At 46.0% G+C, this 22,682-nt stretch overlaps 8 protein-coding genes across 12 annotated transcripts; 5 read left to right on the top strand and 3 right to left on the bottom strand.

Annotated features, from left to right (window-relative positions):
* Positions 1–1,727: 1,727 nt before the first annotated feature.
* On the top strand, positions 1,728–3,387 carry LOC108121809 (zinc carboxypeptidase). Its single transcript, XM_017236104.3, has one exon. It carries the CDS (start codon positions 1,808–1,810, stop codon positions 3,167–3,169), a length of 1,362 nt encoding a protein of 453 aa, XP_017091593.2. The 5' UTR covers positions 1,728–1,807; the 3' UTR covers positions 3,170–3,387.
* A 1,523-nt stretch (positions 3,388–4,910) lies between these two features.
* On the bottom strand, positions 4,911–6,152 carry RpS3 (ribosomal protein S3). Its single transcript, XM_017236068.3, has 2 exons — positions 5,993–6,152; positions 4,911–5,737 (listed from the first exon to the last, which is right to left on the bottom strand). The coding sequence occupies exons 1-2, from the start codon at positions 6,026–6,028 to the stop codon at positions 5,033–5,035; spliced, it is 741 nt and encodes a 246-aa protein (XP_017091557.1). The 5' UTR covers positions 6,029–6,152; the 3' UTR covers positions 4,911–5,032.
* A 630-nt stretch (positions 6,153–6,782) lies between these two features.
* On the top strand, positions 6,783–8,471 carry Kaz (E3 ubiquitin-protein transferase Katazuke). The gene has a single exon (XM_017236727.3). It carries the CDS (start codon positions 6,886–6,888, stop codon positions 8,065–8,067), a length of 1,182 nt encoding a protein of 393 aa, XP_017092216.1. The 5' UTR covers positions 6,783–6,885; the 3' UTR covers positions 8,068–8,471.
* On the top strand, positions 8,353–10,206 carry RabX4 (RAS oncogene family member RabX4). Of its 4 annotated transcripts, XM_043212142.1 has the most exons (6): positions 8,353–8,445; positions 8,528–8,730; positions 8,790–8,918; positions 9,248–9,540; positions 9,594–9,707; positions 9,764–10,206. In XM_043212142.1, the coding sequence occupies exons 3-6, from the start codon at positions 8,795–8,797 to the stop codon at positions 9,872–9,874; spliced, it is 642 nt and encodes a 213-aa protein (XP_043068077.1). In that variant the 5' UTR covers positions 8,353–8,445; positions 8,528–8,730; positions 8,790–8,794; the 3' UTR covers positions 9,875–10,206. The 4 variants fall into 4 exon arrangements, with proteins under 4 accessions (XP_043068077.1, XP_017092218.1, XP_043068076.1 ...); XM_017236729.3 differs by lacking the exon at positions 8,528–8,730; XM_043212141.1 differs by having other exon boundaries at positions 8,528–8,918.
* A 518-nt stretch (positions 10,207–10,724) lies between these two features.
* niki (nimA-like kinase) lies at positions 10,725–13,813 on the top strand. The gene is made up of 9 exons (XM_017236640.3): positions 10,725–11,467; positions 11,530–11,668; positions 11,735–12,018; positions 12,079–12,252; positions 12,307–12,816; positions 12,884–13,052; positions 13,112–13,297; positions 13,363–13,595; positions 13,647–13,813. Exons 1-9 carry the CDS (start codon positions 10,773–10,775, stop codon positions 13,789–13,791), a joined length of 2,535 nt encoding a protein of 844 aa, XP_017092129.2. The 5' UTR covers positions 10,725–10,772; the 3' UTR covers positions 13,792–13,813.
* Positions 13,814–13,816: 3 nt separating this feature from the next.
* Positions 13,817–18,960, bottom strand: Saf-B (Scaffold attachment factor B). Of its 2 annotated transcripts, XM_017236638.3 has the most exons (9): positions 18,672–18,960; positions 18,080–18,559; positions 17,988–18,015; positions 17,794–17,893; positions 17,689–17,735; positions 15,685–16,741; positions 15,201–15,350; positions 14,689–15,141; positions 13,817–14,453 (listed from the first exon to the last, which is right to left on the bottom strand). In XM_017236638.3, the coding sequence occupies exons 1-9, from the start codon at positions 18,789–18,791 to the stop codon at positions 14,060–14,062; spliced, it is 2,829 nt and encodes a 942-aa protein (XP_017092127.2). In that variant the 5' UTR covers positions 18,792–18,960; the 3' UTR covers positions 13,817–14,059. The 2 variants fall into 2 exon arrangements, 1 of the variants encoding a protein (XP_017092127.2); XR_011443099.1 differs by lacking the exons at positions 13,817–14,453; positions 15,685–16,741 and having other exon boundaries at positions 15,003–15,141.
* A 904-nt stretch (positions 18,961–19,864) lies between these two features.
* Positions 19,865–21,906, top strand: LOC108122092 (peptidyl-prolyl cis-trans isomerase sig-7). The gene is made up of 2 exons (XM_070280785.1): positions 19,865–21,501; positions 21,562–21,906. The coding sequence occupies exons 1-2, from the start codon at positions 19,958–19,960 to the stop codon at positions 21,878–21,880; spliced, it is 1,863 nt and encodes a 620-aa protein (XP_070136886.1). The 5' UTR covers positions 19,865–19,957; the 3' UTR covers positions 21,881–21,906.
* On the bottom strand, positions 21,893–22,642 carry LOC108122095 (complex III assembly factor LYRM7). The gene is made up of 4 exons (XM_017236591.3): positions 22,504–22,642; positions 22,309–22,452; positions 22,169–22,250; positions 21,893–22,104 (listed from the first exon to the last, which is right to left on the bottom strand). Exons 1-4 carry the CDS (start codon positions 22,522–22,524, stop codon positions 21,938–21,940), a joined length of 414 nt encoding a protein of 137 aa, XP_017092080.2. The 5' UTR covers positions 22,525–22,642; the 3' UTR covers positions 21,893–21,937.
* Between the last annotated feature and the right edge of the window lie 40 nt (positions 22,643–22,682).

Raw genomic sequence — 22,682 nt, 5'->3', positions numbered from 1 at the left:
TTTTCTTAATTAAAATTTTGGTTGCATGCTTGGCTCAAAATTGTGTTGCTCAAAAGGCAGCAAATTGTTGCCAGATATTAATGTGGCTTTGTAATTGGTTTTTCTCAAGTCCAAGTCACGTTAAGTCAATTAAGAGAAATGAATTTTCGTATATGAACGAATGGATGGATGGATGGCGATGCTGGTAGCAATGCCAGTTGCATAACACAACGCTATTGCAATAACAGGGAACTAGACACTGATTCAAATAAGCTTCTATAAATTACATTACTTATCTCTAAACTTCCTAGCATTTCTGTAAGTATTTCATTCTAAATATTACTATATTTTTCTTGCCCGGCAGGCAATGGGAATCAACGATTTATGAGCACCTTTCATAACACTTCATTAGTTACATTTTTGGTAGAATTTATAGCGCGATTGCAATAGAAAAACGTTTAACGAGCTTGTTCTGGCTCATGGGGAAACGCGGGGCAAAGCCAAGCCAAATTTGGCTTGTGGTGCCATCGGTGGTAACAAGTGCGTCTTCGCTTGCACTTGTCGTTGGTTGCAGTTTTGCCATCACAGGAACCAATTAAGTCCCAACATGCTCGAATATTTGGAGTTGCTAATGGAGCGTAAATGGTAATGTGATCCAAGGCTTTGCCACAAATATTTTCTTTAATTGTCGTTGCACAATTTGAAAAGGGGAATTCATTAAACTGTCTCTTATTTCATGGAATATATAATATATGTATAAATGAACAATTTAGAATAAGATGTACACCCTAAAATAAACAAAAACTGTGTTTTTTACTGCAAATTTCATAAAAATCTATCCACAAGGTACTCCGATCAAGAATCAGATGACTATTATCAAATATATGGCTTTCGGCGTGGGCCATATTCACCTCTCAAAAAATACAAAAAAATCTTAAAAATATTTCGTTCCTGGATATTGATGCAGATTGGTGGAGAATCGATTCACAAATCGTTCAAGGTATTCCGCTCAAGAATCAGATAACTATTGGCAAAGATATGGCTTTCGGGGTGGACCATATTGACCTCTCAAGCATTTCCCCCATTTTTGAAGGTCTCAACCCAGAAAAATAGACAAAAAATCTAAAAAATATTTTCTTCCTGGATTTTGATGCAGATTGATGGAGAATCGATTCACAAATCGTTTAAGGTACTCCGCTCAAGAATCAGATGACTATTGGCAAAGATATGGCTTTCGGTGTGGGCCATATTGACCTCTCAAGCATTTCCCCCATTTTTGAAGGGGCCCACCCAGAAAAATAGACAAAAAATCTAAAAAATATTTTCTTCCTGGATTTTGATGAAAATTGATGGAGAATCGATTCATTAATCGTTTAAGGTACTCCGCTCAAGAATCAGATGACTATTGGCAAAGATATGGTTTTCGGTGTGGGCCATATTGACCTCTCGAGCATTTCCCCCATTTTCGAAGGTGTCAGCTCAGAAAAATAGACAAAAAATCTAAAAAATATTTCTTTCCTGGATTTTGATACAGAATAATGGAGAATCGATTCACAAATCGTTAAAGGTATTCCGCTAAGAAATACATCGGATTTTTGCAAAGATTTGGCCTTTTTAAATGATTTCACACCCTATTACACTTTATTACAAAATTCATATAATTACGTATGCTATATTCGAAATATTATTCCAGGTAATCCGGTGTTCGATAATCATATTTTCATAATCGTTATCTCCGTTGCTTTGAATGTGATTGTGTGGGTCAGATTTGTTTTTCAAGCACAGAAGCATGGAAAGAAATTAAAATTGGTTGAACTGTCGGCGAGAGATGATGTTATCTGGATGGATTCCGCATCAGCTGCTGCTGCTCCTCCTCCTGGCGAGCGGTATGGTTCTCGAATCTGCGGCAGCCAGCTTTTGCACCAAGGCAGATCAGTGTGCTGTAGGTGAGGAGGTCAATCCCGCTACGAGTGTGGCCCAGGCGCGCTACGATCACACCCGGATCTACCAAGTGCAGCTAGCCAGCGAGGAACATGTGCGTCTCTTTCAAGCTTTGGAGTTGGCCAGCGACTCCTGTTCGTTCATGGGTCACGCCCGAGTTCCGGGCCAAAAGCTAACCATTATGGTAACGGGCTCTAAAGTGGCGGACTTCGACGACCTCGTACACAGCTACAACGTGACCCACCGCGTCCTGAACTACAACTTCCAGGCCCTGATCGATGCCAACTATCTAGAAGTGGCTCCTGAAAACACTCCCGCTGATCAGTTCGACTGGAAAAGGTATCATCCTCTGGAGAGCATATACAAGTGGCTGGAGCACTTGGCAGAACAGCATCCCTCGGTGGTTACTCTTGTAGATCTGGGCCCCAGCACTCAGGGATTGCCCATCAAAGGAGTGAGGCTTGCCTTCGGTCGCGAGAATATCCCTAGTGTTTTTGTGGAGAGCGGAATACATGCCCGGGAATGGATTGCTCCGGCGACAGCCACATATATTATATATCAACTTTTGAACTCGAAGGATTCAGAAATCCAGGAACTGGCCCGCTCCCAGAACTGGTTGATATTCCCCACTGTTAACCCCGATGGATACCGCTACACTTTCGTGGGAGATCGCATGTGGCGCAAAAATCGAGCCCTCTTTGGCATCTGCCGGGGAGTAGATCTGAACCGGAATTTCCCCTTCCACTGGAACGTGACCGGAGCTAGCGGGGATCCCTGTCGCTACGATTATTCCGGACCTTCAGCAGGCAGCGAAGTGGAAACCCAGCGGATAGTCCAGTACCTGGAGCAGCACGCTCAAGGCGATAGGATAAAAACGTTTATATCCCTGCACAGCTATTCTCAGATGATCATGTTTCCCTATGGACATACGCCGGAGCGCGTGGAGAACTACCAGGATCTGAAAGAGATGGGACAGTTGGCGGCTCAGCGAATCAAGGATGTCAGTGGACGGATCTACAAGAGCGGCAGCATCTACGAGACCATTTATCCCTCTAGTGGTGGATCCAAGGACTGGGCCCATGGTCATCTGAAGATTCCAATTACCTACTCGTACGAGCTGCGTGGTCCGGCGGAAAGCGAGGATCTGTTCATCTTGTCGGCCCGGGAGATCGAGCCCACGGCCAGCGAAGCCTTCGCCTCTCTCCAGACGATCGTGCAGGAGGCTGGCAAACGTGGCTATTACCACTGATCCGTTGCTCCTCCGGATCCAACGGCTGCAACCACCAACTTGGAGAGCACCATCTGATGATGATAAATGTCGTCTGGCCTGGCAGTTCACATGAAAAACACATTACGCGCCATCGTTTCTTAATGCTAAATAATGATGGCAAAATCATGACACAAAACTTCATAATAATGTTGGTAAATCAAAGCAAATATAGTCAGACTCGAACAACCTTACAAAAATAGTTGCAACTATTACATTTACGAGGCATTGTTATTGTTAACTTGCCACCCATTGGGGGTCCATTGGTTTTGTTGTCCGTCTGACAAATAATATATGATTTCAATTGGAATTACGGTAGTAAAAATCGAGGACCTCCTTTGCTATGTCCAAGAGATTTAACTATCCATTAAAAATTATACCATATATAACCTTGTAGAGTGAGAGTACCTAGCATACCTCCAAGCTGGTGATGGGGTTTCCAGGCTCTGTCAGAACTCAGCCTGGCAGCTGACAGGCAAGAACCTGCGCAGCCAGACAGACAGTCAGACAGACAATATGCATGTGGCATACAACAGCAACATCATGGTGCAACAGCAACAGCAACTAACAACGCGTTGCTGCCGACATTGCAGACTTGTTGACGGCAATTGTTGAGTTTTTGTTTTGGTTTTGGATCCGTTGTTATTGCTGGTTTTGTTGTGTAGGCCATTATAATATATAGTTAGTACGACAGGAGAGCTAATACCAGCACACATGCCAGACATTGGCCGGTTAATAATGTTGCTGGTGCTGCCAATGTTGCAGGCAGGGATCACCAGATGCCTGACGCTGCCAGGCTGATGTTGCTGGCGATATTGATGTTGCCATAATCACGATCTAATTTATTTACAAATTGTGTTGAAATCATACGTTCAAAGTCGTGTTTAAAAGGTTCTTTATGATTTATGCCAGCGTTGAAAATGCACTGCAGCAATACCAATAGCAAGAACAATTGCTGGTACGGCTGAGCAAAAAATTTCTCACAGTCGCCGATGGCCTAAAATTTGCTACGTCTGCTTTTATGTGCCACCTAATTGATTGGGCAAGTGGACCAAGTCACAGAGCCTGGTCGGCGGTGCATTAGAGCAACCACCAGGAACCGCTCAGAGTCGGCTAATTTAGATTTATGGCGCAAATCGCAACTTGATGCGTGATGCCGCGCCAGCTCCTCCTCTATTTTCTCCAAACACCACCACCACCACCTTCCACCTCCACCTGGGTGAGTGTTGCATGCGGCCATTTGTCATCGGGCGAGGATCGTGTACTGCAGCTGCGATTTCAGGCACGATGCCCCAACCACGTCGAGAAACCTCTTTCTCTTCGGCTTCGCTTGAAATCTTGCAAATGTTGATAAATTGAACGATTGTTGATCTTTAGGCTGCAATTGCCCGGAGCAGTGTCACTGTCCCAGCTCGAAAATAAACATATCAACGTGATAAATAAGAGGTCCATAAGCGAGCCGGGTTATCAGAAAACCGGACACTCATGTAACCAAAGGACAGCCTCATAAATCAACAGGCTCTTTTTCTTGAAAAAAAAAGAATTTAACAAAATGTGAGCCGTTTTAATCGCTGATTTCCGCTTCACAAGAAATGAAACTAAAGCCAAAATAAAGTAACACAAAGTAAGGCGGCAAAACGGGTTTGTGGACTCTCGGAACAATCACAACTTTGGGATTAACCCTCGCGCTCTACACTGCACTGCACAAAGGCGCTTCTCTGGATATGTTACTTATTGGTTGTGTTTATTGAATTATATGGATTGGGTTTTGTTTCTATTTCATTTTGTTTGTATTTGAGGGCAACTCTGCACTAGTCGCTCATTGGATGAACAGTAAAACTAGGTTTACAAAACTTTCGCCTCGGACAGATCGTCCAGGGGCTTGCTGGGTGGCGGGATCTTGTACTCCGTCTCGGGTGTCTCGTAGATCTTCTCCTCCTTGGGCTCCACCACGGACACGTTGTCGGGCAGCGGCTTCTTGGGGCCAATCTTGTTCTTGGGATCGTAGGGCAACATGATCTTGACCTTGATACCGAGCACACCCTGGCGCAGCAGGACGTGACGGGTGGCGGTCTCGACGTAGTCGTTGCACGGATCACCGGAGTGGATCATCAGGCCATCGACGAACTTCATCGACTTGGCACGCTGACCACGCAGCTTGCCGGACACGACGACCTCGCAGCCCTTGGCACCAGACTCCATGATGAAACGCAGCACACCGTAGCAGGCACGACGGACGGCCAATCCTCCGGTGAGCTTGTAACGCAGCGACTCAGCCTGGGCGATGGCGCACAGGCCACGGGTAGCGACCTTCTCGGCGTACAGCTCAATGCGGCCGGTCTCGAAGTTGAAACGCTTCTGGACCATGGCAGTCAGCTCGCGAATGCGACGACCCTTCTCGCCCAGGACTTGCTGGGTCTTGGTGGCCATGATGATGATCTCGGTGCGGGAAGGAGTCACACGCACCTCCACGCCGGAGTAGCCATCCTCAGCGAGCTCGCGGGTCAGGAACTCGTTCAGCTCGGCCTTGAAGATTCCGTCGGAGACGAACTGAAATCGAAACGGAAACCATTATTACCACCTATCCGGAGAACATATACCGGGTTTGTTATTATTTGCTTGTTGCCCAAATAGCTCCACGCTGCTCCATACGACTTTCGACGCCCTGTAGTTTGAGGTTAGTCCCGATAGGCAGCTAATTTTTCATTTTCCCGGCGTTTGTTTCACATAACTTCGAACATGTAATAACCGGCGGATGCGGTGGCTCATTTTAGCCATTTCCCAGGGCATTTTTCCCCAAATTACCTTGCGTTTCTTTGAAATTGGCAGGCTGGCGTTCATTTTGACGACTCGCACGGAAACGTGGTAAGCAGAAAAGAGGGAGCCAGACCTGCCAGAGTTGCCAGTTGAGCCAAAAGCGTTGCCACACGATGCAATTTCAAGCTGTTGCCAGACTTTACTCTGTTATCGATAGTTTCCTGAGTAAACTTTATTCTTATAAGAATTTGCCCGATGGAAACCCTAAACAATTTTTTCACACTGGATTTTATTTTTTAAAGTTCTTAATTATGTATATAGCTGCACCGCAGTCAAGTTTATTGTATTTATTTTCTACTTGTTACTACTTCTTTTTAATGATTGGTAGGTGCTTTTTATCCTGTCTTCCTTCAATGGATGCTAAAATGTTAATAATAATCATTGGAATATGTTTTATTTTTATGGTAACCATAGATTTTCTTTAAAACATCTCCAAAAAGTGTTTTAAACAGGTCTCTTCTGTTTTGTTTTTAAAGTTGTATTTTCGTAACAGCTGGTATAGCCCATCAGCTGTTATAGAAAGTTAACAGTTATCAGTATCCTAAGAAGAACTGCCAACTTGGTTAATGGAAATCAAGCCAAACCAGCTGAAATTTAATTTTCTCTTGTGTAGAGTTAAGCCAAAAATTTATATAATTGGCGCTTTAATTAAAATTAAAGAAATTCCATTTTATAGATGATTTCTCAGAAACTAATTAAGTGCGCTATAAATTATGATAATATAAATAGAAGTACCAGCGGAAAAGTACTTGAAATGGCATCTCTATCCACTAGGTGAATGGCAACTCTCTCGACCACAAAAGCAAAACAAAGCAAAGCAAACGCAATTGCGTCTCAAACGTTAGGATAAAACCAATTTAGATCGCTCTTGGAAATCAAAAATGTCGGAAATTAAGGCGTTGGAGCACGCCACCCTCAAGGTGCCATACGAGATGTTGAACAAGCGCTTCCGTTCTGCACAGAAGATCATCGACCGAGAGGTGGATCAAGTAACAAATGTCTCAAGGCAAGTGGAAAAGGCTCTGGAGGCGGAGGGTCCCATTCTGGCGGATGTGACCAAGCTGATGGGTAACGTGGCCCAGAAGCTGCAGGTACTGAAGCGCAAGGCCGAGGAGAGCATTGCTGACGAGTTGAGCGTGACACAGATTTGCAAACGCAAGCTAGAGCACCTCAAGGGCATAACGCCCCCGAACAGTGTGACTGGGGACCTCTGGCAGGGGTCGGTGGACCAGTGGAAGCGCATTCGCTTAGATCGCTTGGTCATCGAACACTTGCTGCGCATGGGCTACTATGAAACGGCCGAGGAGCTGGCTGCCAGATCGGATGTGCGTCACCTTACCAACCTGGACATCTTCCAGACTTCTCGCGAAGTGGAGGATGATTTGGCCAATCACAGCACCACTAAATGTGTCCTGTGGTGCATCGACAACAAGTCAAAGCTGCGTAAAATCAACTCAACCATTGAGTTCAGCCTGCGGGTGCAGGAGTTCATTGAGCTGGTGCGTCAGAATCAACGTTTTGAGGCGGTGAAGCACTCGCGACGCTACTTCCCCGCCTACGAGAAGACTCAGCTTAACGAGATCTGCCATGTCATGGCTCTCCTGGCGTACCCAGCCGACTCCGAGGTGGAACACTACCGCAAGTACATGGACCCCCAACGCTGGCAAAAGCTGGTGCTGGACTTCCGCCATGAGAACTACCGCCTCTTCCAACTATCGACCACCTCAGTCTTCTCGGCAGCCGTACAAGCCGGACTCTCGGCCCTGAAGACACCCCACTGCTACACCCAGACCTGCCGCAACCTTAACTGCCCTGTGTGCCAGGAGGATCTCAACCGTATCGCCCTCAAGCTGCCATATTCGCACTGTGTCCAGAGCAGGCTCATCTGCCGCGTGACGGGCTTGCCCCTCAACGAGCACAACCAGCCGATGATGCTGCCCAACGGTCAGATTTTCGGTCAGATGGCTTTGCCGGACATCACCAAAGACGACGGCACCGTGACCTGTCCGGTGACCAACACCAAGTTCTCTAACCCCAAGATCGAAAAGGTCTTTGTGATGTAAGGGGCCTGAGCTAAGAAATTCTCTGATGGTCGGTCACCCCGTAAATTAAGCAATGTCTACTTTATTTTTGAACATGTAACTCCATATCTATTGTGTACACCTATGACTTATACTATTACTATTAATATTATTATTGATAAGCAGCGCCGAGACCACGGTCGCCCTCAATTTGAATTCCGATTCCGATAGGTTTTCGGTTGACTTTTGGTGCTGCGCCGGCGCAGGTCTATTGATTGATTGAGTCCACCATCCATGGACTGGTGGCAGCGCAGTCAGTGCGTCGTGGTTGATTCTCGCGAACGGCGTAATTCGACTCCTCTGAAGAAGTGGCACACACTATGCACATCTAACACCACTCATATATTATATCAAATAAAGGTTAAATCGTATGAAATAAGCAGAAAGCTCGTCTTCTCAATTAGCAATTGGATTGTTTTCGTGCTCGGTGTGCTCATCATAGTCGTGAAAATTTACATCGAATCGGTGTGACGCCGTTGCAGTTCTAGGCGGAACAGCTGCGAGCAACAACAAACAAGCAGATCCAGCGGATACATAAACAAGAGCAGCTACCCGCTGCAACCCCTCGGAATCAAACCGAAAGCCAACCCACCACCACCGCCACCACACTATCGCCCGCACCACCCGAACAATAACAGCCCATCTGTAAACGAAAACCTCCGCCAATTATTATATTACTGTTTAAAATCCACGAAATCCACTAGGCAACATGGCACTGGACTTTGTGGCCACCTATAAGGTACTGGTGCTGGGCGACTCCAATGTGGGCAAGACCTGCATCGTCCACAGATACTGCGATGAGAAGTACTACGACACATACATCTCCACCATAGGTAAGTGGTCCAAAAACAACAGCAGTCATAATAGTAGTATTTTAAGAAAGATTTAATTGATTCTTTTAAAATTAAAATTAAAATAAATAGGGTTTATAATTATAATGTTGAATATTTTATTTAAATAATAAAAGTAAAAACTATAATATATTTTTGAAAATCTGTTTATAAGAACCTATCCTCGTAAAGCTAATTTTCAAGAGCTTAAATATTTTACAAAATTTAAAATTATAAATGCTATTTTTCTGCCAAAAACTGTATCTATGTATTTCCACCGATACATATATTCATGTCCGACACTATCTTCATCCCATTTTATCTCCGCACAGGCATAGATTTCAAGCAAAAACTGATTAACCTCGATGGGGTGCCCATAAAACTACAAATCTGGGACACGGCCGGCCAGGAGAGATTCCGGACACTGACTACGGCGTATTATCGCGGTGCGATGGGCATCCTGCTCATGTACGACGTGACCAACCTAGAGAGCTACAATAACCTGTCCTACTGGTTGCGCAACATCCAAGAGAACGCATCTCCGGACGTGGTCAAGGTGTTGGCGGGCAACAAATGCGAATGCTCGTCCACCCAGCGCATGGTGGACAAGGAGCGGGGCGAGAAGGTGAGTTGACACATCGTTAAGAATTCTAATTAACTCGGTTGGACCTGTTCCAGATTGCCGAAAACTTTGACATGCCCTTCTTCGAGGTCTCTTGCAAGTCAAACATCAATATTGAGGATGCGTTTCTTTCCCTGGCCCGCAAAATCCGCGAACAAAGGGAGAGGCGGGTGAGTTATAATGGTCTTTAAAAGAAACCTCTATCTAATACCTATGTACTCTCCAGGGTGATAACTTTGACAACGACGAGAGCAAAGACAAGAAATCGCCCGGCTCGAACGGCCTCGGCACCTTTAGTCTTGGGAGTCTTTCCGGCGAGAATCGCTGCACCTGCTAAATACTCATCGATGGATTACGATGTGATCGCAACCGCAAACCGAAACCGCAAAATAAACAGCAGACCTGAACCAGTTGTCCAAAGCCATTGAGCCAAGTTCGTGCTTAGATCACGTTTTAAATGCCAACCAGCAGTGGAGGGGCCCGCGGCATTGCACTCGATGGGAAGCGTTCAGAATGTGCATTTTAAGGTACACATAGTCCAAGAGAACATAGCATAAATATTTTAGCATATTCCTGCAAATACATAAAGGTCGATTATACATGCATATTGTCTCGATTCCAATAATTATAATCTTATGCTAAATACATTTATACTCGTAAGAAATTGAACCACGATTTTATGGATACAAGGCTGGTGTATGATGGTACTAGAGTTGGAGCTTACTCCGGGGCTTATTCAACAATAATTATATACACTTTCGATAATATTCAGAAATAATGTCTAGAAGTATAGGAGACTCACTCATCTGCTTCCTATCTCTATCTTGGAAAATTTTGATTTGCTTGTAAATCTGTAAAAATTGCGTTATTTTAATTAAATAAATTGAGTTTGTAAATTTAAAATTTGACCTAATTAGGCTTTTATTCCTACAGCTTATAGTATTCTGCTTATATCCTTGATTTTCTATCTCCATAAACCCTTAAATTGCTATTGATTGTCCTCTGCTCTAACTGCTTATGGTATTATCCTGCCACTGGGGCTGTCCAATTAGCAAATCCATTGATAACATTGGCTCAGACAGGTTCCCCCCACTCCCAACCACTGGCGCCTAGCAACCAGTTCTGACCACAACTTCGACTCAGACATGGCAAAGGACAATTATACAATAGACAGGACACGGTTCGATTTGGAACGGCGTAGTTGCAAGTTGTGTCTGTGCGCTGGAAGGAAGGAAATGAAGAAGTTCCGCGCCAAGGCGAGCTCCCTGCCCATTTTCAACGGTCGCATAACCGACGCCACCACACTGACTACCTCCTCGCTGCAGCTGCCGTTGGGCCAGGTCCCGCCGAGAAAGCCCTCCACCACCTGCACTCGGGTGTTGCCCACGGTTTTCACAATCACTGACGGTACCACTGGAGCGGCCAGCACCTCTCTGGCGGAGGCCATGTCCAGCAACAAGGCTCACGGGCCATCGTCCGGCAAGCAGGAGCACCTCCTGCAACTGGAAGTCCCCAGGGAGGAGGCCCTGGCTGTGGTGGGGCCCGAGTTGGCCAACTATGAAAAAGTGCGAGTGGTGGGACAGGGATCCTTTGGAATAGCCATCCTCTACCGTCGCAAATCCGACGGCCACCAGATAGTCTTTAAGCAGATAAATCTCAGTGAACTCACTCCTCCTGGCAGGGATCTGGCCATGAATGAGGTGGATGTGTTCTCAAAGCTGCATCATCCAAATATAGTGAGTTATCTGGGAAGCTTCATCAAGGACAATACTCTGCTCATTGAAATGGAGTACGCGGATGGAGGCACTCTGGCCCACATCATAGCCGAGCGTCAGGGCAAGGTGCACTTTCCGGAGAGGTACATCATCGCGGTTTTTGAACAGATTTCCAGTGCCATTAATTATATGCACTCCGAGAATATCCTACATCGGTAACATATCTATTTTTTTTAAGGTTTGGATTTAGTTTTAAATATTTCACAATTTTTATCAGAGATCTTAAAACAGCGAATGTATTCTTGAACCGACGTGGCATCGTGAAGATTGGGGACTTTGGAATTTCCAAGATAATGAATACGAAAATCCATGCCCAGACTGTGCTAGGTACTCCCTACTACTTCAGCCCGGAGATGGTAACTTTTTTGGAACAGAAACTCCCTTGGATTAGCTTTAAGACCCCTTTCCTCTTTAAATTTTAGTGCGAGGGAAAGGAGTACGACAACAAGAGCGATATATGGGCTCTGGGTTGCATCCTGGGTGAAATGTGCTGTCTGAAGAAAACATTCGCCGCATCCAATCTCTCCGAGCTGGTCACCAAAATAATGGCGGGAAACTACACACCCGTGCCTTCGGGTTACACTTCCGGACTACGCAGTCTCATGTCCAATCTGCTCCAAGTAGAAGCTGCTCGGAGACCCACAGCCTCGGAGGTGTTGGTCTATTGGATTCCATTGATATTCCGAAGTTTGGGAAAGAACAAGGGGTGAGTGAATGAAGGAAGATATCCTAACCAGAAAGGACTTTTAAGGAATCCTTTTTTTAGATATTCCTACGAGGAAGACGTTAGTGGCGCTAGTGGAAATCTCCTGGCGGCTACTGCACCCGGCGCCGTCCACAGCAGTGTGTCCTTGGAGCTGGAACTGCCCACAGCCCAGACCGAAACGAAGCAGCTGATGAGCGCAGACACTGCCGCGCCTCATGAGATCCTTGAAAAACGGTAAACGATCCTTGGAAGTGATGTAGAAAACCCTAATCCCTATGCCCTCCTCAGATCCGTCCTCTACCAACTGAAAGCCTTTGGAACCAGCTTTAGCATGGCACCCATCCAGCTGCCTCCTAAAGCTGTCATCGTGGATGTGGCCATGTCCGACTCTCATTTCGTGGTGGTCAACGAGGACGGATCGGCCTATGCCTGGGGAGAAGGTACCCACGGTCAGCTGGGGCTCACCGCTCTGGAGGCTTGGAAGCACTACCCCAGTCGCATGGAGAGCGTTCGCAACTACCACATTATTGGAGCCTGTGCGGGTGATGGCTTCACCATCCTGGTCACCCAGGCGGGCAGCTTACTCAGCTGCGGCAGCAACGCCAATCTGGCCTTGGGCCACGATGAGCAACGCAACTACCACAACCCCAAGCTAGTGGAACGTCTGGCGGATGTGCGGGTGGAGCAAGTAGCTGCCGGGTTGCATCATGTCCTGGCGCTTAGTCGCGAAGGAGCTGTGTATGTGTGGGGCACAAGCTTGTACGGAGCTCTGGGACTAGGAAACTACCAGCAGCAACAGTAAGTATATCTTTATAATTCCGTAATTGGATGTAGGATGATTTGAATCTATAATTCCTTCCGGAAGAAAATTCCCACAAAAGATCCTACTCTCCCACGTGAAGACCAAGCCATCCAAAATATTTTGTGGGCCGGACACATCCGCCGTATTATTCACCAACGGAGAGATTCACGTTTGTGGCTGCAATGACTATAACAAGTTGGGTTTCCAAAGAGCAGGAAAGATAACAGCCTTTGTGGGTTCTAGTTTCCCAAAACCCGTAGAGTTAATGATTAAGAATCCTCTTCCTTATAGAAAAAGGTGCAATTGCCACACAAGGTCATCGAAGCCTGCTTCTCGTCCACCCATTCAGTGTTCCTGGTGGAGGGCGGATATGTCTACACCATGGGCCGAAATGCGGAAGGGCAGCGCGGGATAAGGCACTGCAATGCGGTGGACAATCCCACCATGGTGGACTCCATCAAAGCCCGCTATATTGTGGTCTGTAATGTGAATAGTCTCTAAATTAGTAACAGTAACTAAAATAGTTAGTAATTATTATTTAGAAAGCAAACTGCAACGATCAGTGCACCATTGTTGCCTCGGAGGACAATATCATCACCGTGTGGGGCACTCGCAATGGTTTGCCTGGGATTGGTTCCACCAACAGTGCTTTGGGGCAGGAGATCTTCACCCACAGTACCGAACTGGAGCTGGGTAACAATACGGCGGCGTTCACCAACTTCCTGGCCTCCGTTTACAAGTCGGAGCTGATACTGGAACCTGTGGATATACTGGCGTAAGTGATGTACTCCTCCCAGACTCTTCTTTCAAAATAAATCTCTCGTAGTTTGTACTCATCCAAGGAGCAGTGCGACCGTGGTTACTACGTTCAGGTCCATGATGTTTATCCCTTGGCCCACAGTGTCCTCGTTCTGGTGGACACCACCACACCTCTTATCGCCTCCTACGAGGGAGAGTGCCCCCAAGCATAGCTTCAATAAATGAGATTTTGGTTACTTCTTGTCATATATGTATGTTGTATTATTAGTAATACATTTATTGGATTCAAAATGTAATTGTAGAATCTTAAGCTACAACTAAAACGATCTAAAATAGAAAGTAGCGTCTAAACGCGCTTTTTGGGAAAGGTCTATCAGTATCAGTATCAGTAGGGTTGGGTGTGGTGCTTCGGGGTATATAATTGTTATGTTAAGATGCGTTAGTTCTTGTTGGCTGGAGCTGGGGGTGAAATGCACGATCCTAGTAGCGGGAAACCTGACCACCATAGCGGTCTTGCGCAGGCCGGCTACCGCCGTACATACCACCGGCGCCACCGGTTCCACTGTTGCCTTGGTAGCCGCTAGAGCGATCGTTGTAGCCGCGATCGAAACGACCTTGGGCCTGCACCTGACGCCAGCTATTGTCGTCGACGGCGGTGGACTTCTGCCACGAATTGTTGCTATGCATGTTCGAGGATATGCCGTTGTTGCCGTAGGACTTCATTGCGTTTCCGCCACCACCGCCGCCGCTGCTGCCCAGGTGGGAGCTGCCGCTGCCGCCGCCGGAGGAAGGTGCCCAAATGTTGACGTTGTTGGCGTTGCTGCTGTAGCCACCCCCGCCGCCGCTGCTGGAATTCTCATAGCGCTTGTTTCCCCTAAAATTGATGGACAAAGATGGTATTACAATTCATTTCAAAAGACTTACAATTAAAATCTGATCGATGATAGATCCAAACAGAACACAAATTAATTAAATTTAGGATAATTTTATTAGTTTTTTTTAGTTTTATAAAATAAAAGCGTGAACTGGTGTTAGATTATAAATGAAAAATGAAAATAAGGATAAGGAAATGAGTGTAGCTTGTTTCATGGATAGAATCTTGCACTTACAGGCTGTGGGAGTCGTCGCGTCGGTAGTTGGAGTTGCCGCGGTCGGATTCGTTGTAACGCCCACCACTGCCTCCGCCGCTGGTGTTGTTCTTGTGGACATAGGATCCGGCTCCGCCACCCGAGTTGTTCTTGTGTATGTAAGAGCTGCTGGAGCCACCGGCTGTGCCACCCAGTGGAATATGACGAACCTCAACCTCCCGTTTGTAGTCGTCGCGCTTGCTGGACGAGGAGTAGTCATGCTTAGAGCTGGAACCGCTGTAATCGTTGCCACTGGAACGCTTGTTGGGCACGTTGGAGTAATCGTCCACAGCTCCGCGCTTAGAGCCGGAGGAACTTCCGTAGTCGTTACGCTTGTTGCCGTAGTCCAGGCGCTTGTTTGAGCTGGAATAGTCATCCAAACCGCGCTTGGAGGATGACGATGAGCCGTAGTCATCGTGCTTCTTATCGTAGGTGCTGGAATAAAAGAAATCTCATTCATGAATGGTTCAGGATTGGTTCAGCTAGAAACCCACCTGCGAGAGCTGACTAGATTGGCATCAAATCTTGGTGGCGGTGGAGCTTCAAAAATAGCTGTACGCTTGCGGTCAGATACGTCTCCGTAGCGGTCATCGGAGCGTTTGGTTACGCCGCGCTTGCCAGTATCATCGCGGGACTCCATAATCCTGTTCGGGTGATTCGACAAGAGCGAAAGGAAGAGAGATGGAAGAGAAAGGGGATTCGGTTAGTTTGAACTGGAAGTGGGAACAGGCACACTAAGAGGGTAGTAGGGGCCTCACAGCGAGACTATACTAGGATGCATTTGCCTATCAACGTTCCGTTTTGAAGCAGTTTTGGTTGAAGAAACAACGTGGAGGCTGCAACTTAACACACTAATTACACGGACAAATGCTTATCGAAAATTACAAAATAAATGTATATATATATATAGAGAATAGGTATATATCAGTGGTGTTTGACCGCCAAACGGTTTTCATTGTTTTGTTTTTGTTAGCATACTTCATCTGTTGCCGCTTGAGTTCAAGGCGCTCCAGTTCGATTTTCTCGCGTTCCAGCTTCTGGCGCTCCCGCTCCATGCGCAGCAGCTCGGCCTTCTCGCGTTCGAGCCGCTCCCGCTCGATGGCCAGCTTACGGCGCTCTTCGGCCAGACGCTCCTCCTCAAGGCGCTGGCGATCGCGAGCCTCCCGCCGCCTGCGCTCCTCCTCGCGCAGCTCGCGTTCCCTCTCCCTCAGACGCTGGCGCTCGCGTTCCTCCCGGATCTTCTGGTAGGAGAGCATCTCGCGTTGGCGGCGCTCGCGCACCCGCTGCCGCTGCTGGATCTCGCGATCCACGTCACGGGGATTACGCCCGTTGACACGATTGTGGCCAGACCGCTCGCGATCGTGGCGCTGCCTGTCCTGACTGACGGCAGACTTGTCCCGCTTGCTGCGATCCCGGCTGCTGCCGCCCTCCTTGCCGTCACGCTTGGAGTCGCCACTATTGGACTTGTCGTCGCCGCCGACGCCTGCACCGCTGCTTCCATCGCCGCCCTTCTTGTCTTCGCCGCCAGAGTTAGAGCTGGCGCCCTTGTTGCTGCTGGACTTCTCATCCTTCTTCTTGCTGGTGGAGTCCCCTTGAGCCTTGCCCTTGCCATCCTTGGTGGTGGAGCTTCCGCCAATCTCGTTCTTGGTGCGCTCCACTGAAATGATACGTCCGTGCAGCTCGGTACGATGCAAGTTATCGATGCAGCGCGAGGCATCACCAGAGGAGGACATGGTCACGTATCCGTAGCACCGGGTACCCGGAGTGCGAGTGTTGGTGACCACCTTGGCGCCGATCACCTTGCCGAACTTGGAGAAGATCGTCTTCAGATCGCTGGCCCGCGTCAAAGTGGACAAGCCGGAGACCCACAGATTGCGTGACAGCGTCGACTGCTTATTGCTGTTGCTTGTGGTGGAGGAGGTGGCCCCGCCACCAGTGCCTTCATTCGATCCTGAGCCCGAACCCGAACCGGATCCGGACTTGCTGCCGGTGGCGCTCGATGAGGCACCAACTGCTGCTGCTGTCGATGATTTTTCTGCAAGTTCCATGTAAATAATAATATTGGAAGAGAGTTATGGTCAGAGCATTGAGTGGCTGTAACTGGTTAACTGTTTTGGTTTTATGATACGATCTTTAAGGGAAGCATGTTGTGAACGCACACATTCTGTAGCTGCTGCTGATGTTGGAGTTTAGAACGAAACGAAATCGCAAGAAATTACCGACAAACGACAAAACGTCACCTAACGCGGCAAAGAGAGTGTGAATTTGATTGAGTTCCTCCTGCCGGATGTCCTTGATTTCGGGTAGAGGGATCCAGGAAGTAGGAAGATAAGGAAAGGGTTCATCCGGGATTCAGATCGAGGGCACATCATCATATTCCATCCCGGGTTGAAGAACTCGTTCCTCGAAGTCTGGCACGTCTCTAGTTCCATATTGTTGATGCGAGGGAATTCCAGTAGAAACCCTGAGAGGCTCAGGTTCTAGGTTGGAGGTTCTTGGTTTCTTCCAGTTATTCTAGTAGTTTATATTTTTGATTCTTAAACTAGACTTTGGTTTGATTAAGGGCCATCGTATTTTCATAAAAGAAACAATGGTCCCTGCAGTCCGCATTTTTTCTCGCAAATGAGTAATCATTTTCACCCATCGCTCCAGCAATCCAGAGGTGGGATGAGAAGTTTTCGAAACCTTTTCCACCGAAGCAAGTGCGAAATAAACTTCTTTCGAAGGTTTCATTTCAGAGTCCATCGACGCCCAGTCGCTCAACGCTTCCTCGATGACAGCAAGCAAGTCCCACGTCCAAGTCCATGTCCCAACCAAATTCACACTCTCTTGCTAGGTATATAGCACAGGTCCTAATAGATTTCTTTCGAGATATTCAAGTTCATCGATCTTAGTCGTGATCATGCTTAGACCGAACACTCCTAACGCAAAACCTTTCGAACAAACCGAACTTATCCATGCTTTAATTGTAACATAAATTACCTTTGTCATCCTTTGGGTTTGACGATTTTCCAGATGATTTTGAATCGCTGTTGTGAATGAATTGGTGTTAGGAATATATCTCAAGCATTTTAAGTAACTAAATACCTGGCATCACGTTTGTCAGATGATTTTTCATCCTTTTTCTTATCACTCTTCTTGTCTGCGTCCTTGGAACTGGACTTGTCCGACTTGATAGCGAGCTTAGCTGAAAACGATTATTGTGATATTAAGATTAATATTATAGAAATAATCATAACTATCTATATGTTCTAACAGTATCGTAGTACAGTCAAACTCACCCGATTTAATAGACTTGTCGTCGGGTGCCTGCAAATTAGGTAAATTGGATCAGAATGCATCAATTAATGAAATGCGGGGCGGTCTAAATTACCTCATCGTGAAGCAGTTTCTGTTCGTCCTCACCAATTGTTAGGTTGATGGACTCGTCATTGTCCATGTTTACGGTATCACCGGTATTCTCCTCCTCTCCCTGTATCCCATCGTTGCCATTATTCTCGGCCTCATCCTGGGCCTCGCCCTCTCCCTCGCCCACGCCCTGTCCATCACCATTCTGATTCTCTTCGTCGAATTCCTCTTCGTCTTCTTCATCGTCATCATCGAGAATCACACAAACATCGTCAACATCGCCCACCTGGTCGATCTCATGACCATCTTCATCGGCGTGATGGGCGAACTCGCTGCCATTCTCGTAGTCATCCCCCTGCTCAGTCTGTTCTTCCTCGTCGAGAGGCTCCTCCTTAATCTGAATTTCTTCCAAAGGCTCTTTGATGGGCATTGGAAGCGGCTTCTTGCCTTTAGCACCAATAGTAATTAGATGAGTTGCCGGGTCGTGCCCCTCCTCTTTTAAAGCCTGAAAAGTTACGTGTCAGATATAAGAAGGGCGAAAAAGCTACCAACTTTAGCGGATTTTCATCGAGAACAGGGATTAACTGAAGCGTGAGACCGGGTGCTAGTGCACTCACCTTTTCTAGACGGTCGATGAGGGCCGCCTTCGGGCCCACCGTCTCCAGCTTGCGTTTTTCCAACTCTTCTTTCAAGTCGCACACGCGCAACTCGCTGATTTTCTTGCCTATTTCGGGCATTTTCAATTTATCAGTTCACTGGGTCAGTATTAAGATATTTAAAAATCACTTGCACGCCTCGAAAACCGGGGAAATTTGTCTTTAATAAAATTTTCTCAGATCGTCGGGCAACGTGTGAAAAATCGCTTGTCAAATAGTCAGACGAACTTATACATACACGAATAGGGTTGTCGACTGACTTGAGAAAACCGATAAGTTTTGAAAATGGCGACGATAGAAATTTATTCCGCCTACTAGTTCTCTCACAAAATATTTTAAGACTCTGGGTTTTATAATAAATGAATGTAATACTAGAATTTTAAAACTTTTAAAAGTTTAAAACTTCTTATGAAATAAATCAAGTTTAAGAATAGAAGCTCTATTCTGGGGAAAATGTTAGATATATAAGTTGCCAGCAATATAATTTATAAAATGAAGAAATTAAATAACACAAGAAACCCAGTTTTAAAACAATTTACAACATTTTATCTGAGTCCAAACCTATTATCCAAACCTTTGGATAATAGTAATAATAATAATAATAATAATAATAGTAATAATGATAATTGTTACTATAATGCTTGTATTCTAGATATGATTTTTATCCATTTTTACTATAATTTAGATTTTAGAATTTGTATTATATAATATATTTTTAAAACAAATATATTTAATAGATTAAAGGAATTTTGTGGAAACTGGAACTGATAATTAATATGGAATTCCACTGCTGGAACCAGAAGATTATAAATACCTTTTATAAGATTTTATTTATTTTTTTATATTAAGACTATTGAGAAAATGTTAAAACCTTTGGATAATAGTACAAGTATTTCGGAATTTGTAAGGCATTGTTACTAACGATAAAGAAAATTAGTGTATTATTTCTTATATTCTAGATTATTTTTAAATCTATTTTTAATAAAACAATTTATACTTGAATAAATACTAGAACACTAATAATAATACTAATTCCTTGTACTATAATTCATATTGAGTAATATAAATTTATATCACATTTATAATAATTAAAACGAATTTTTTTAAATTGGAACTGATAGTTAATATTGAGTTCCAGTGTAGGAACTAAAATATTATAAAAACCCTTTACCAACACTGGAACCGGCGCATTGTTTTGTGTTTATGTGCCATTTTAGTGGATTTCGAAGAATCTGTGGGATTTCACCATGTCCGTGGTGATTGAGACCACTCTCGGCGACCTTACGGTTGACCTGTTTACCAGCGAGCGGCCCGTGGCCTGCATGAACTTCCTGAAGCTGTGCAAGCTAAAGTACTACAACTTTAACCTCTTCCACACAGTTCAGCAAGGTTTCATAGCGCAAACCGGCGATCCAAGCGGCGCCGGCGATGGCGGGTCTTCCATTTGGGGAGTGGTGGAGGGGCCACAAAAGCGCTTCTTCGAGGCGGAGTCTCTGCCGCGGATCTATCACTCCAGTCCTGGAATGCTGTCGTTGGTTAGTGCCGGCAAGAGCTTGGTGGGCTCTCAGTTCTTCTTTACGCTGGGCGAGAACCTGACGTCGTTGGACGGTGCCCACTGCGTCATCGGTGAGGTTGTGGAGGGGCACGAGGTCCTGAGAAAGCTAAACGATGCTATTGTGGACGAAAGCTTTCGCCCTTACCAGGACATTCGCATCACCCACACTGTGGTGCTGGAGGATCCGTTCCCAAACCCACGCGGCCTGCAACCTCCTAATCGATCTCCATCGCCGAATCCCGAACGGCTGAAGAACGGTCGCATTGCTGCCGATGAAGATATTGATGACACTGGTGGCAGGACCATGGAGGAGATGCAGGAATTGCTTGCCGAGCGAGAGGCCAAGGCACGCGCCACTATCCTTGAGATTGTGGGCGATTTGCCGGATGCGGACATGGCTCCACCAGAAAACGTGCTCTTTGTGTGTAAACTTAATCCAGTTACCACGGATGACGATCTGGAAATTATCTTCAGCCGCTTTGGAGTGGTTAAGGGTTGCGAGGTGATCCGCGACCGCAAGACAGGCGACTCTTTGCAGTACGCCTTTGTGGAGTTTGAGGACCAGAAGTCTTGCGAGGCTGCCTACTTTAAAATGGACAATGTTTTGATTGACGACCGCCGTATTCATGTGGATTTCTCGCAGTCCGTCTCTAAAGTAACCTGGAGGGGCAAAGGACGTGGCGTGGTAGGAGACGATGGCAAACTGGATTTTGACAATTTGCGGGACAATAACGACCGTAAAACTCACAATAATGGCAGAGGAAGATCCGATAATCATAGGGACTCCAAGAAGCAGGAGGATCCAAGAAGTAGAATGAGTTCGGCGGAGCGACGCAAGGCGAGAAAGCAGCGGCATCTGGAGCAGAAGCAGCAAGATGATCGTAATCACACACGAAGACGATCAAGATCCAGAGATCGGCGACGATCTACATCCAGAAATCCTAGGGATTTCAATGATAGAAGACAGAACACTCATCAGGAGCAAAGGAATCGTCGTCGTTCCAATTCTAGAGATCGAAATGATAGAATACCTTCATGGTCAAGAAACAATACAGAGAGGAGACGTTCCCGCTCAAGGGATCGAATAGAAAGACGTCCTAGGTCCAACGATAGAACCGAACAAAGGCCCTACCGAGCTAGAGATGACCGGCAGGATAGGTTTCCTCAAGATAGAAGACGACATGAAAATGAAGGGAGACAGCCCAATAAATACCGAGATAAATCCCCGGAATCAAGGTATAGTTCAAGAATATACCTTTCTAGCTTTGGTTATTAATTAAATCCATATTTTTCCAGGCACCAAACTAGACGTCAAGAGTCCAGGGAACGGGAGAATGGGAAAAACTCAAATCGAAACCGGAGCCCTGAACGAAAACGAAAGGTTTCCGAGTCGGTGGAAAGGAGAAGTAAGAAGTCAAAACGAGCAGCCAGCAGCAGTTCAGAATCCAGCGAAAGTTCCTCGGAATCGGATCCCACGTCCTCAGATAGTTCAGAAGATAGCTCCAGCAGTTCCTCCTCCGATGAGCGTAGGAAGCGCAAAAAGTCAAAAAAGTCCAAACAGAAAAAGTCGAAATCCAGCAAACACAAATCGAAAAAGAAGCATCATAGAAAATAAAAATGAACACCATTCTTCAACGATAAATTTTTACTATAACTAAATATTTATAAAGTTCTATTTCTTTCGCGCCTCGACTTCAGCTTCCAGAGCTGCCATTGCTGCTCCCCCACAGCAGCCCTCCGAGTTTTTGGCGCCAGCTCGTCTTCTAGGTTTCTCTATAATCGCATCTGGATTGAATACCACGTTATCCAGTCGAGTCGTCTCCGGCGTGATGCGAAGTTCTGTAAAATAAGGAAACAGTTGTATGTTTGGAGAGCGTTTGGGTTTATATAATCCCCTACTGACCATAAACATTATCCGCCTTCTTCTCAGCCTGGATCACATTTGTGCGCAACTCGTGGTCCACATCTTGTGCCAACTTGATCATCTGCCGATTGTATAATGTATAAGGATTAAGGATAATCACATATTTACTCAATGTTTACCTTTTGAATCTCATCCTCGTTGGTTTCGCCGCGATTTTGGAGGAACGATTCATTGATTTTGAGGCGCCCCGCCGTCAGTGCTTTTACATCGCCTTGAAATACATACTGTCGCGTCCGATGGAGCTTCTTGAAGGCACTAAGTACCTAAAATAATAAGTTTAAGCTTGTATATTTATAATTTAAAGTGGAAATTACCTGGCGCCGCAAATTGGACATGGTAACAGATGATACACAGAGTGTGACCAGCCCAAACAATGGCGAAAATGCTTGCGAAGGAGAGGCGTTTTTCGAGAATTATTAAAAAAGGTAGAGTGGCACCATTAGCTCAAAATAAAGCAGATTTTTTTACGAAGCGGACGCGGCGCGCATAAATA

Source organism: Drosophila bipectinata, chromosome 3R, assembly GCF_030179905.1.
Source record: "Drosophila bipectinata strain 14024-0381.07 chromosome 3R, DbipHiC1v2, whole genome shotgun sequence".
Lineage (NCBI taxonomy): Eukaryota > Metazoa > Arthropoda > Insecta > Diptera > Drosophilidae > Drosophila > Drosophila bipectinata.
The sequence above is the reverse complement of the archived record's forward strand: the minus strand, read 5'-3'. Positions and strand labels throughout refer to the sequence as shown.

Excerpts from the sequence above, each read along its gene's own strand:
- RpS3 (XM_017236068.3), bottom strand. The coding sequence starts at position 6,028 with ATGAACGCCAGCCTGCCAATTTCAAAGAAACGCAAG. Across the intron at positions 5,738-5,992 it reads CAATTTCAAAGAAACGCAAG|TTCGTCTCCGACGGAATCTT; the intron begins GTAATTTGGGGA and ends TTTCGATTTCAG.
- Saf-B (XM_017236638.3), bottom strand. The coding sequence starts at position 18,791 with ATGCCCGAAATAGGCAAGAAAATCAGCGAGTTGCGCGTGTGCGACTTG. Across the intron at positions 16,742-17,688 it reads AAACCCAAAGGATGACAAAG|AAAAATCATCGACAGCAGCA; the intron begins GTAATTTATGTT and ends TGGAACTTGCAG. Across the intron at positions 14,454-14,688 it reads CGCGACGACTCCCACAGCCT|GGGAAACAAGCGCTATGAGA; the intron begins GTAAGTGCAAGA and ends CATCAATTTTAG.
- RabX4 (XM_017236729.3), top strand. The coding sequence starts at position 8,795 with ATGGCACTGGACTTTGTGGCCACCTATAAGGTACTGGTGCTGGGCGAC. Across the intron at positions 9,541-9,593 it reads ACAAGGAGCGGGGCGAGAAG|ATTGCCGAAAACTTTGACAT; the intron begins GTGAGTTGACAC and ends GACCTGTTCCAG. Across the intron at positions 9,708-9,763 it reads GCGAACAAAGGGAGAGGCGG|GGTGATAACTTTGACAACGA; the intron begins GTGAGTTATAAT and ends TGTACTCTCCAG.
- LOC108122095 (XM_017236591.3), bottom strand. The coding sequence starts at position 22,524 with ATGTCCAATTTGCGGCGCCAG. Across the intron at positions 22,251-22,308 it reads ACGAGGATGAGATTCAAAAG|ATGATCAAGTTGGCACAAGA; the intron begins GTAAACATTGAG and ends TACAATCGGCAG. Across the intron at positions 22,105-22,168 it reads GAAGGCGGATAATGTTTATG|AACTTCGCATCACGCCGGAG; the intron begins GTCAGTAGGGGA and ends CTTATTTTACAG.
- LOC108122092 (XM_070280785.1), top strand. The coding sequence starts at position 19,958 with ATGTCCGTGGTGATTGAGACCACTCTCGGCGACCTTACGGTTGACCTG. Across the intron at positions 21,502-21,561 it reads GATAAATCCCCGGAATCAAG|GCACCAAACTAGACGTCAAG; the intron begins GTATAGTTCAAG and ends ATATTTTTCCAG.
- niki (XM_017236640.3), top strand. The coding sequence starts at position 10,773 with ATGAAGAAGTTCCGCGCCAAGGCGAGCTCCCTGCCCATTTTCAACGGT. Across the intron at positions 11,669-11,734 it reads ACTACTTCAGCCCGGAGATG|TGCGAGGGAAAGGAGTACGA; the intron begins GTAACTTTTTTG and ends TTTAAATTTTAG. Across the intron at positions 12,019-12,078 it reads AGTTTGGGAAAGAACAAGGG|ATATTCCTACGAGGAAGACG; the intron begins GTGAGTGAATGA and ends TCCTTTTTTTAG.
- Kaz (XM_017236727.3), top strand. The coding sequence starts at position 6,886 with ATGTCGGAAATTAAGGCGTTGGAGCACGCCACCCTCAAGGTGCCATAC.
- LOC108121809 (XM_017236104.3), top strand. The coding sequence starts at position 1,808 with ATGATGTTATCTGGATGGATTCCGCATCAGCTGCTGCTGCTCCTCCTC.